Source organism: Candoia aspera, chromosome 1 (assembly GCF_035149785.1).
Source record: "Candoia aspera isolate rCanAsp1 chromosome 1, rCanAsp1.hap2, whole genome shotgun sequence".
NCBI lineage: Eukaryota > Metazoa > Chordata > Lepidosauria > Squamata > Boidae > Candoia > Candoia aspera.
In genome coordinates this window covers 122518027-122531568 of record NC_086153.1, presented here as the reverse complement: position 1 = coordinate 122531568, position 13542 = coordinate 122518027, and the positions used below count along the sequence as shown (strand labels likewise).

General features: G+C 39.8%; 1 protein-coding gene across 5 annotated transcripts in view; it reads left to right on the top strand.

The window, feature by feature from the left end:
- The window catches only part of RIMS1 (regulating synaptic membrane exocytosis 1), a 279319-nt gene that overhangs the window by 135260 nt on the left and 130517 nt on the right, over positions 1–13542 (top strand). For all 5 annotated transcript variants that reach the window (XM_063313122.1, XM_063313105.1, XM_063313140.1 and 2 more), the window contains exon 5: positions 1929–2803. In XM_063313122.1, coding sequence (XP_063169192.1) covers positions 1929–2803 — 875 coding nt within the window. The remainder of the gene's footprint in view (positions 1–1928; positions 2804–13542) is intronic.

The following is a 13542-nucleotide window of genomic DNA, read 5'->3' as shown; positions in this document are numbered from 1 at the left end:
AATCTCATTAGCAAGCACGCTGTCATATTTTGAACCAGCTACATTTTCCAGATATTTCTAAAGATATTCCAGTATAACACATTGCAATAATCCATGTGAGAATTTACCAATGTATCAGTAACTTTAACTTGGTTTACAAGGTTCTGGATAGCATATTAGCCTAATTAAAAGATTTTTAAGATTAATTTTAAAAACAATATCACATATATGTACATGATTTTTTTTAGCAACTCTACCTTCTATAAAAGTGTAATTAAAGCTATTAGAAAATTAATTGTCCTGGACTGAATATAATTTCATAATATGCATCTATGCAGGCATATATCATGGGAGTCATCATTAAAAAAAGCATCCAACATTTTATTCTGCATCAGCAGGAGGCAGATGTAACTATGGCTGTACTTGAAGTGGTAACAAGTCTTGCTCCTTCCATCCTTCCAAATATTGTTAGGCCAAAAAACTTGGCCCACTGATGACCAAAACTTCATTAAGGACAGTAGTAAACAAGAGCCAGTTTGGTCTAAGGCACCAGGCTAGAAACCAGGAGACCTTGAGTTCTAGTCCTGCCTTAGGCATGAAAGCCGCCTGGGTGACTTTGGGCCAATCACTCTCTCTCAGCCCAACTCATCTCACAGGGTGGTTTTTGTGGGGAAAATAGGAGGAAAGAGTATTAGGTATGTCCCCTGCCTTGAGTTATTTATAAAAATCTTAAAGGTGGGATAAAAAATCTAAAAAGAAAACCTTGGCTGAATATTCTGCCTGTTCATATTGATTCTTTGACCCAACCACTGCCTAGAAGTTGGTCAGCTGACCAGGAACTTGATGTTCTTTCCAGCAGGGAAGGGAATGAGTTCTTGGAAGACCCAATGGTTACTTGGGATTAGGATACAGTGGCAGTTTTTATCTGAGTTGTAATTACACTCAGTCACACTGAAATAACACTGAAGATATTCTTCTAACGGATGTTGGATGTTTTCTTGCTTCAAGAAAGACATCAAAATAGCATCAAGTAGCTGCAGACTAGCATTAATTTTCAGACAGGCACTGTGATAATTCTACACAAATAATTTAAAATTTTATTTACTTTATTTATGCAGAATGCAATTGCGTGTGCAGTTTTGGGTGCTCCAGAGTTTGCCTATGCAAGACTACCGCTGCATGGCTGCACTGGTTTCAGTATTCTCCCAGGTGCAATTCACAGTACTGATTATCACCTTCAAAGCCTTACAAGGGACAGGTTACTTGTGGGATCCTCTATCTTTGAGGGTTTCTGACCATTCCACCAGATTCAACAGGATGGGCATGTTCTGTCAACAGTGCCATCTTGTGGGACCAAGGAAGTGCGCCTTCTCTGTTGCAGCATTTGCCCTACGGAACAGCCTCCCCCTGAGATTCAGATGGTTCTGATCCTCTTGGCCTTCCAGAAACCTGTTAAAATCTGGCTTTTTGTCCAAAGCATTAGGGTCAAGATGTTAGGGGAGCCCAATAGACATGTATTTGTTTTTATGGAGATATTTTTTCTAGCATAGGAGATGTCATGAGTAAGGATGGCGAGCAGGGGGCTCCCATCCAGACTGTTAAGCGCATGCGTAGCACTGAGGAATTGTGCAGCCATTCAAAGAGACACAGATCGGGACCGCCTTAACCTTTGGGGTTTATATGGCTGGGTTTTTCCCACGCTTCTTCAGTTTGTTAGGATTCCTGTTATGTACAAGCAATAAAACATTAGAGACCAGTTTCTTGTCTCAGCGTGGTTCCTGGCTGTTAGGACAGGATTATTTTCATTGGTCAGTGGGGGGCTTTATATTGGATGGATTGCTCACTGTCCAGTGTTATATATTTAAGATGAGGAGCTATATACATTTTCTAGATCAATCAATCAATCAATTAATAAATAAATTTCTCCTCCTATCTCCTCATTATATCAGGAAGAAGATACCCACAGGTTTTGAACAAAATGGAAAAGTAGGTGCAAAAGGTGAGCGCAAACGTGTGCCAAAATGTTCACTAAAGCAGAGTGAAGGACAAACAGATGAGAAGGGAAGTAAAGAAAGGCGTGATGGTAGAAGATTAGAGAAAGGGAGGTCTCAAGACTACTCTGACTTCCCTCCCCATTTTGAGGAAGGCAAGACAGTTAATGAAGAAAAACAAAGGAAAGAAGATGAATATACCCGATATAGGAGCGATCCAAATCTTGCAAGGTATCCTGTGAAACCCCATCCTGAGGAGCAGCAGATGCGTATGCATGCAAAAGTTTCAAAAGTGCGGCATGAAAGAAGACACAGCGATGTTGCCTTGCCTCATACTGAAGTTGAGGAACCTGAGGTGCCTGAGAATAAACTTGGAAAGCATTCACAGTTGCAAGGAGCTCAGGATATAAAATCTCATGTGGATGCCCAGAGGACATATTCAATAGAAAGAACAGGTGATGTCAGAATTTCTGTTTCTAAACAATTAATTTCTCATAGCCCACCAACACCCCGTCATAGCATGATTCTTACAGAACATTTAGATTCCAAAAATCATGATTCCTTTAAAACACAGACTCGCCTAGATCCTAGCTCTGCTATTCTCAGCCGGAAAGCAAAGCGAGAGAAAATGGAAACCATGCTAAGAAATGATTCCCTTAGTTCTGATCAGTCAGAATCAGTGCGACCATCTCCTCCAAAGCCTCATAGATCAAAGCGTGGTGGGAAAAAAAGGCAGATGTCAGTCAGCAGCTCGGAAGAAGAAGGAGCATCAACGCCAGAATATACCAGCTGTGATGATGTAGAAATAGAAAGTGAAAGTGTCAGTGAAAAAGGTAAGCCTTCTTTTTTAAAAAAGAAAAAAAGTACAGTATATGCATCAAATGTGTATATATGCCCCATTTTCTCCATACACCAATTGCTATATGTTTGTTATACTAGTGTTGTTATGTTAATATGATGAATGTGTTGAAGGGATATCTTTGGTTTAATCTGAACTATTGCAAGCTCTTATGGATTGGGTTAAATCTTGGTAAGAACATTATAATTATTAAAATACTATTTATTTGTGTTTCCTTGTTAATGATGGCCAGTGAAAATAAGCAGTAAGGGCTGCATGCCTATGCCCATGCACCTTGGGGTAAAGCCCAATGAATTAAATGACAGATATTTCTCAATAGACACACATAAACTTGTACTATTGATATGGCTGTTACATTAAGCCCATACCCTTTATTTTGTAACCCAGAAAAGATGGAGAAAATTCAAGAAAATCTACTTGGGTTTCTTTCCTTCCTTTTCCTTGCTTTCTTTACCTCTTTCCTTCCCTATCTTCTGAGTAGTTTATATGTGTGGATGCCATGCTCTTTTCTTCTTTTCCCCCAAACTATTGCACTATTGCCATGAGATCCATCTCTGAAGAACTGTAGTTCATGCTATGATGTGATTTGTACTTATTGCACATGCAAAATTAAGAAATAAGAAAGCCTTATACGATGCTAAGGAAATTGAAAGACAGTGGTCTTTTCTAGACTTCTAAATGGCAAGCATGTCTTTTCATTTCAGTATCTGGTTACAGTAACCTGACTAGGGATTCTCCACCAGGCTCTCTTTATCATAAGTTGCAAGAGAACATCTTAATCACTATACTACCCTGGCTCTCCTTTCACTGATTAATATCAGGATGAGGAACCCCCCCCCCATTGATTTACAATTCCTTGCAATCTCAGACATCAACTTTTTGACCTCAATTGCATAAACAAAGAAGGAAAAACGTAAGCATGGTTTATTCTGCATAAAGAAAAGCAGGTAAGTGTTCCACATTAAACTTAGAAGGTTACAGAGACTCCCTACAGTGTTCAGTCACATCTCAAGACTACGTGGTAGTCTTCCATGTTGAGGAAGACTGATACAAAGTATAATGTATCTGGTCGGGACAGGCAAAATGAGGAAATCAAGTTAAGGTCTTTATCTAAGTCAAAGAACAAGGTGATGCTGTCCTGTTCTACATAAAAAGCACCCTATATTATTGTTCCTCCAAAAGAAAGATGACCCAGAATTTAAGACAATCCCCAAAAGGGAGATTAAACAGGAAGGATTAGAAAGGAAGAAAGCTCACTTTTCTCTGTTATCATATTCTCAGTAAATCTAAGATGATCCTCCCTTTTAATGGGAAATCATTTTTGTGGGGGGGACCCTAGACTCTTTCAGGTAAATAAGTATGAGACACAGAATGGAGCTCTTTTCTCCAACACTTTCTCATAGTTGCTTTCCAACAGCCTCATAGTAAGATTGGCTCTGACAGCCCATTATGAGAAGCAGATGTGAAATTTCATATGTCTAACCATAGACTTAATTCAGTAATTCATGCTATCCTACTTTGTTGTTAGTTATTTTAATGGCCCTTAAGGTAAAGGCCCTTTTAGAATGTGTGTATTTATACAACTAATATACAAGGTGAAATCAAGTTCTAAGAAAATTTGTCCTGCCCTGACTCAGTTCCAGAATCTGTACCAGCAGCAACTCCCAGGGCCTTCAGGAAATAAAGGAAGCTAAAATTGGTAGCTCTCTTAGATATACATACATGCACTTGTGGGTATAATGAAGAGTTGTGGCAAGTTTTAGATGCCGTTTCTTAGAAGACAAAAGAAGCCTTAGAAGGCTGGGCCTGTTGGCAGATTGCTGGGAAAGCCTTTGGCCCAGGAGAGATCAGAAAAGTCACACACCAGGCATTTCTATAACAATAATTTTATTTACAGAAAGCAAAACATATTTAAAAGCTTTTGCATTCTTGCAGGCCCTCAGTGAGAGCTGCTTAACTCAACTCTACATGCCTACATAGAAAGGAAACAGAAACTAAAACAAGTCCAGGCAAGTTTTGTTCCCCCAGGTGCAAAAATCAACATCTGAAAAGGGGACAGTTGGATTCAACCTCTTCACCGGGCCAAAATGATTAGTTACCATAGTAACCTTAATCTGTAGTAGAAAACATTAACACTCCCCTTTTTATACTACAGAATAAGATGCAAACCAATTTTCTTTGACAACTCCATCTTTCCATCCACATTATTTTAACATTATCTCCCCTTTGGTTTAACAGAAAGCTACCATCCTTCTCCCTGTGTATTTCCAAACCTAGGTAATTTGTCACAATTCCAAGGCTTTTTAATATGAAATGGCTTTTCATGCAGGCTTCAAAATCAAGCCTTTGTTTTTCTGTTGATGTGAACAGCAGCAAATCATCAACATAAATGCACAGATACATACAGCCTTGTTTGTCTTTCTTCATATATACACATGGATCTGCTTTTCCTTTTTCAAAACCAAAATTCTGCAATTTTTCATCTCATTTTTGGTTCCAGGATCTAGCAGCTTGTTTTAACCCATAGATTGACTTCTGCAGTTCACAGACTAGATTCTCCCCTTTTTCATAGCCAGGGGGTTGCTGCATGTATAATTTGTGGTCTAAATCACAATAGAGAAATGCAGTTTGAATGTCATAGTGACATTCAAACTGACATTCCTTTGAGTGCAGCAATTTTTAACAGTAATCTAATTGATTCACCTTTAGTAACTGGTGCAAAAGTCTTGTCAAAGTCTAAATCTTTCCTCTGAGTGAATCCTTTTGCAACCAACCTTGCTTTATATTTTTGGATTTTTCCATCAGCATCCCTTTTCAGTTTGAAAACCCATCTACAACCTAGACAGCGTTCATTTGGAGGTAGATTTACCAGTTTCCATGTTTTATTTTCTTTCAAGGATGCTAACTCCTGTTGCATGGCAGAATGCCAATTTTGTGCAATCTCAGGTGGTAAAGCACTCACTTGTTCTAAAGACTCAGGTTCTGTGAATATGTGAAAAGCCTTTACTGTTTCAGCCTGAAAACGTGATGGAGGAACGCCTTTATTACTTCTCTGAGATCTGCGAGGTAATACAGGGCTTAAATTTTGACTCCTATCACTTTCCTGAGAAGCATCTGTCTCATCAGACAGATCTTCAGTTTGCTTTTTTGGTTTAATGTCCTCATCAGGCAAAAGATCACCATCAGCAAGTCCTTGCTGTTCTCTCGTGGTGGTCAGATCAACTGGAGAGCTAATCTCCCCCAGTTTTGTTCAGCAAAAGAAGCACTTTTGCTAATTATTAACTTCTCTCCCATTATGAACCTGTAGCTCCTTTGGCTTTGTTCATAGCCAACAAAGATGGCTTTCTTTGTTGTGGGGCCTCCTTTCCTTCTCTGTTGTTTTGGAATATGAACCCAAGCTACCAAACACTCTAAGATGGTTTACCTTTGGTTTCACACCATAAAACAAACGGAATGGAGTGTCCTGAATCATAGAGTTATACAATCTGTTTTGTACATAACAGGCAGTAGATATTGCCTCTCCCCAATATTTAAAAGATAAATGTGAATCTTTTAGCATGCATTCCATCGCATTTTGCAAGGTTCTACCCTTTCTTTCAGCAACACCATTTTGCTGAGGGGTATAAGGGTTAGAAAGAATTTGTTGTATCCCCTTTTTCACTAGGAACCTTTTGAATTTGTGAGAAAGGTACTCTCCTCCTCTGTCACATTGGAGTGCAGATACAGGCCTAGGGAATTTTCCATTTGCCCATGTCACAAAACTTTTAAATTTCTCAAATGCCTCATCTTTATGTTTTAAGATGTAGATAAATGTATATCTTGAGAAATCATCATTGATGGTCATTGCATACCTTGCTTGTCCAAGACTTGGAGCAAAAGGACCAATAATGTCAGAGTGTACAATTTCCAAAGGTCTAGTTGTAACTCTGTCACTGTGCTTACTCACAGGAGCTTTTAGTGTTTTGCATTCTTTGCAAACTACACAATCTAAGTATTTGTCACAGGGTTTTATCTTTAGGTCAGCACACAGCTGTGGCATTTGTGCTATATACTTGAAATTAGCATGACCAAATCTCCTGTGCATCAGGTGTACACATTGGTCATGATATGGTGTGTTGCCAACTGCAGCCTTGCAGCTTGGCTTCCTTGCATTTTGCACAATGTACAAAGAGTCTTTTAATATACCAGTAGCACACAATTTTCCATTTTTACGTATCTCACAACCATTTTTCTTAAATGTTATGACATACCCTGTTGCAGCCAATTGTGCCACAGATAAAAGGCTTGATTGTAAATTTGGCCCATACAACACAACCTTTACAGTTTCTCCCAAGCAGGATAAATACAAGTCACCTTGTCCCATAATTTTGGTCACAGACCCATCAGCCAAAGATACACTTTGTCTTTCAGTTTTAGACAGTGACACAAAAGAGCTTTTACAATTACATAAATGACAACTGGCTCCAGAATCTAACACCCATACATCAGAATTACCCTTCTCAGCAACCTGTGCAATTTGGGTTGTCTGAAGAGCCTTCTTCTGTTTTGCCCTTGTGTTCTTCTTCTCTGTCTTTCTACTCTTGGGTCTCAAGGCACAGTCTTTCTGCAAATGTCCAGCTGAACCACAAGTGAAGCATTGCTGGCTGGCTAGCACTGTGGCCTCAGCTTCCTTTCCCTTCTTTTCCCTTGTTTTCTGGTATTGCAGCTGTCATGCACTGCCTACCGCAGAGTAAAACACTGACACTGATTCATATGAGAGCAGGTTCAGGTTTATTTCTTACGTAGTAACAGTTGCGAAAAAAGCTGAGAGTGAGGAGAGCGCGCCGGTGCGGGGTTTAAATATCCCGCGCCGGTCAGCGCCCCCTCACCCTGGGTCACGTCATCCCCCCTTTGTCCTGCATGCTGTCTTGCCGGTAGGTGAAGGGTTGCGAGGCCCCAGCGGGTGCCCCGGGATCGCCCATCATCGGTTTCCTCATTCAGCCGGTGATTGCTGTCAGCTGGGCGATCTCCGTTGCCCTTGTGCTAACAGCTTGGGTGTGCCTCGCGATCCTCCTATCCTTTGTCTTATCTTCTCTCTCTTTTGTGTTTTGATGGCTGCATGCTCCGGCTAGGGTCTGTGGTTTTTGTTGTGCGTGCTATGCTTATCTTGAGCCCCTTCCTCTCTTTCCTCGTTATTGTCATGTGTGCCGTTGTGCTGATGTCTTCAGCTCAACGGCACTCATGACAGCAGCTTTCCAGAAGAGATGGGGGGGGATATTTCCTCTTTCTTCTCCCATTCAGCGAGTAAGCGCTGTGTAACATACGATGGGGTGAGGTCTGTTTCAGGCATAGCCTCCAGGGTACAAATCAGTGTGTCCCACATTTCATTCAGTGAGGACAGGAGGATATAGGATTTTGTGAGAGGTGTAAATTCCATTCCTCTCTCCTGCAACTCAACAAACAGCTGCTGAATATAATGCAGGTGCTCAGGAAGGCTATCTCCTTCTGCAATGTAGGCTTTGTACAGCTTTTTTGTCAGGGTAACTTTACTCCCTGCTGTTGCCTTTACATATAAGTCTCTCAAAGCGTCCCAAAGTTGCTTTGCAGACTGCATACCTCGCATGTGGACTAGCTGATTGTCCTCAACTCCCAGGATAATGGTGGCTCTGGCCCGCTCATCCTGTCTCAGCCATTCAGCACTGGGATTTTGGGGGGTTTGCTCACCAATTGGCAGCCAAAGATTCTCTCTGCGAAGATACATCTCCATCTTCAGGGCCCAATTCAAATAGTTGGTCTCTGATAGGCGCTCCAGAGGCATCGCTGAGGGCTGGGAGGTAGCCATGGCTTCTTCCTTCTTTTGCAAGTCACCTCAGCTGGCTTCTTTGTCCTGTAGACCGGCAGTTGCTGGAAAATCTCCAAGTGGCTCCAAAGAAAATCTTCACAGGTCTTTGCTACCTGCCTTTAAATTGGGCATGAGGTGTGGAGCTGATCTTCCTTTTCTCTCTGGGTTTTACTGGGCTTACTGGACTGTTTACTGGGCCCATAACCTGTTGGCAGATTGCTGGGAAAGCCTTTGGCCCAGGAGAGATCAGAAAAGTCACACACCAGGCATTTCTATAACAATAATTTTATTTACAGAAAGCAAAACATATTTAAAAGCTTCTGCATTCTTGCAGGCCCTCAGTGAGAGCTGCTTAACTCAACTCTACATGCCTACATAGAAAGGAAACAGAAACTAAAACAAGTCCAGGCAAGTTTTGTTCCCCCAGGTGCAAAAATCAACATCTGAAAAGGGGACAGTTGGATTCAACCTCTTAACCGGGCCAAAATGATTAGTTACCATAGTAACCTTAATCTGTAGTAGAAAACATTAACAGGGCCTTCATCCATACTTAGCTGGTTTTCCATAGGTAGAAAGGGAGAAACCCTAACATTGTGATCCAGCTATGAGATTGCAGCATACATTGTTTGGAAAAGCTAATCTGAGCCTTTATGTTATTAATTACACAACTGGTGAATTGACAAAACTAGCCTTTTGAAAAGGAAATTAGAAAGTGTAAAATATCCCCAATACCTGAAAAGATTGATGCAGGCAAAAAAGGTGATTGTCTCTCTCAGGTCTAGTTTGCAAACATTAAATCATGGTTTACCAATACATGCACACATCTCTGCAATGTTAAGCAAAGCCTTGAACTTAGGGGCTACCATTCCTTTCCATTATTATTCCATGGCTGCAAGATGAATAAACCATGATTCATTTCCCAGAGTTCCTATCAAGCCATTTGTGATTTAACATAAACTGACCAGCTGCTAAAAGATCACCTTCAAACCTGATATCAATCTGCTTTGTTTGATAAGCAAAAATTTAATGTACCATTCAATTCTTCCATTTTCTACACAGGAAGATATCAAGTAAAAAAGGTGAAGTTCTTTGTAGGTGTTGCAAGGTGTTTTATGGGAATTCTAGGTCACCTAAACCCTGTAATATTTTTTTCATATACATTCTTGCTAAGTGCAGGAATCAAAATGAAAGATTCCCTAACAAATGTGTATGAAAACATCCAGCAAAAGGAAGCTCATCACCTAAGAAATTGGTTCCATGGTAAAACTGCACATAAAATCATGATTTTTTTTCTCCATTCCACCATGTATTTTGTTTACTTTTTATTTCATGTTCTGTACTCTGAGATGATAGAGAACAGGCCTTATTCTATGTCATACCTCATCAGGTACTCAGAGGGTTATATTTTATCTCCACTAAGTTATCTTTCTCAAGCTAAATTTATCCAGTTACCTTTTATAAATCAAATTTATTTATTTATTAATCAAATTTATATAGCTGTCCATCTGATAGAAAAGCTTAAAACAATCCAATAGAAAAAAAACACATCAGTATCAAAACCAATATTAAAAGATAAATATGATAAAAAAAAACAAATATAGAAACCCTAGGCAAGACAGAATAAGGATAGCTAACTCAGCAATGGAGCCATCTAAGCATGTCTCTGGTGCCCTGGGAGCCCCAGACCCAGTCTTTTCTTACAAGATTTAGCTACTAGGTCAGCCTTAGTCCCCTTATATAATCTGGAACATAAAGCCCATACCAAACATATTTTAAGAGTTAATCATTTACTTTCAAATCCCAATTTGTACTACTAACAAATTCCTCCTCTGAGGAGTATTAAGAAAATAGAAAACATGGATGAAAAAAATCAGTGAGCAAGAGTCACTTAGCAATATTTCATTACTCCTACGTTTTAACGTATTGGTTAAAAATAAGATGGGAGTATTGGTTTTGATACAGCAGTCACAACTAACGTTACCAGCTCCTATTCTCTCTTGTAGCTGAAACTTAACTACAAGGCAAGAGCAATATGAAGTGGATCACAGGAGCCAGAATTTCAAATCTTGAAGCCAGTAGACTTCGAGAGTAGCTTTCTGGCACTCATTTGCAACTACTTTGGGAGTCATCCCAAAACTTAATCTGTTGATGAAACTTCCTTTTTTCTTTTTGCAGTGAAAGCACAGTGTGCCTTTTATTAATGAGAATAACGTCCTTGACAGGTTGAAAATTCAGTGGGTACATACAGAACATTGTGCGCATATAGTCTGGATTTCTTTAATCTATGCCAACATGAGCGTAATCATAGCTTGGCCTAGATTTAGAAAATGTTGATAAGGATTAGGTTTGTTCCTCATGGCACTATTAGAAAAGTATTAAATATTACGTGAAACCTGCCTTTTGCTTTCCATGGAGACAAGTGAGGTCAAAAGAAAAAAAGCATTGCTGTGTAATGAAAGTTGATCTAGTGCAGTCAGTTCACCCCTCTCTCCTCTGTTCTATCCATATGATTGTCCAGTAAAACAGCTCAGTAGAGCAAACAAATACTTTTTAAAATGCACCTTCATAGTTAAAAAGCAGTTGGAGGAAAGATTTTCAGCAGAAATCAGTGCTGGAAATGTAGTTTAGTATCAATGATAGGAGCGTAGCCATCTGGCCACATACCACCAAGGGTCTACTCACAGTCAGATCTAGAGACCTCAATTTCTTCTGTGTTAAGGGTTTCCTGAACAATTATTGCATCAACTATTTCTGCCTAGTTTTTTCCCTCTTAGCTTATGCTGACTTTGAAGTGTGCCTTTTAGGTTCACTACAGCATTTTCATAGTCAGATAGGTTTTCATATTGTTGTCCTTTCATATAACATTGATACAATTATTTTTCATGGTGATGTTAACCACTTTGGGCCTCATGTGTGAGCAAAAATGTGGTAGAAGTAAAAATGATATAATGCTGCCAATGATTAGATGCTTGTTTGTTGGTTTGTTCGTTTATCATATTTTTATGACCACCCATCTCCCCTGCATGGGGGACCCTGGGCAGTTCACAATAGAAAGAATTTAAAATTCAATAAAATCATAAATAATACCAGTAGTCAATAAATATACAGTATAGTGAGAGGAACAAGCATGAAATAATAGTACTGCTCTGCCAAGAAGGAGAGAAAAAAAAGAGTGTGAATTCAGCCAACACTGAATTTGGGCAATGGAAGCAATATGGATGTATAGAGATTTCATAGGTCGAGAATTAAAAAGATGACCAGTTCAGTGGGTCAGATGAATCAAAACCCAAGAATAAAGACAAGGAAGAACTAAAATTGGAAAGTACATTCTGAGGAGTGAGCAGGCAGAAAAGAAATTAGAGTGGAACAAGACAATATTTCTGAGAAACCTTGCTGGCTGGGGAATTATGGGAGTTGAAGTCCATCATAAAGTTGCTAAGGTGGAAAAATACTGACCTAGATCCTCTCATCTGCTTCTCAGCGTTCTTCCTCAGTCTGGCACCTTAAAGACATGTTGGATCTGGGAGGTGAAATATAGCACATCTGGGGAGCCCCAGGTCAGTCAGACAAGGCAACAAGGGCTGCCGGTGAAAGCTTCCTGACAGTCCTTACTGCCCATCTTCTCTTTGTGCACAGAAATGTCCCAGAGTTTTGAAGAAGAACCTCTGGGCTGGGTTCTTCCAGAGTTATCTGTGTCTGCCTTGGATAAGAGTCTGGGGAGGCATCTGCCATTCACATGCTTGTAGTCCTGTCCATCTTTTGCAGACTTAGCTTTTTGGATCTGACAGTCTGAAAGAGAATTTCACAAAGGGAGCAACCCTTCCTAATGCAGGTCAGAAAGCACAATGGTAACTGAATACTGAATTAATGACTGTCAGTTTTATTTGACACTTTGCCTGTGTAAATTTCAGTCCAACGGAACTTAATAGAAAAAATGGTTTCGATGGTGGTAAGGTAGGTGTTGATCTGTCAAACTCCAGCAGATAAAGCATTTTCCAGTTTCTGCAGTGAGGCAAACATATTGCTTCATGAGATCCTTAATTGGAGACTCAGAATCATTAAAGATGCTCCATAGGCAGAGAGCCTCTTTAACATTGCACAGAGTGCGTATTTATTATTGCGGTAATCAGTGCTGTCTCTACACTGCAGAGATTTGTATTTATGGCAGGTGCTCTTATGGCCCTAATTGATGTTAGTCTTGTAGAACGTTTGACATTGCAGAATCATTTGGCACAGTCTCAGGAGACAAGAACTACAGGAAACAAGGACTCTGTGTAGACTCACTTTGCACTGATTTGGTTTTGGGTGTCCCCCCCCCCTCCCCTTTTTGATTATGGCTTTGTTACAGTCTGAGGCTGAAATTCAGCAACCTGCTCAGAGCTGGCTTTGCTTATTAAGGCACTGTGAGCCGATGCTGCTATGTTTGCTGGTTTCCTTCAGTTTCTTCTCCATACCTTGCATTCAGGAACAGGTAATCATGTGGTCCTCTTGGACTGAAAGGCTGTGGGGATATCTGTAAAATCTTATTGTTGATAACTTTCAGTTTTGAAAAGGGCTGATCTTGTGATAAAGTACAAGCACTGGATTTTTTTGGGGGGTGGTATTAGAAGCACCAAGCCATTTCATTCTTGAGTGTCCCTTTCATTCAGAGTATTTATTCTGGATTTCTTTTATGTCGGTATTTTAAAACAAATGTTGTTTGACTTTTCAATGTATTTTTCCACCATAAATATGGTGTGTGTGTGTGTGTATAGAATTACAAAAATAACCTGCCTATACATGTCATTCTAGATTAGTACAAATGTTTCTTACATAGATATAGGATATTGCATGCTAATGAAATTAGAAATTTCAGTGGTTTTGATTGTCAGGGAACATAAAATAATAATTCA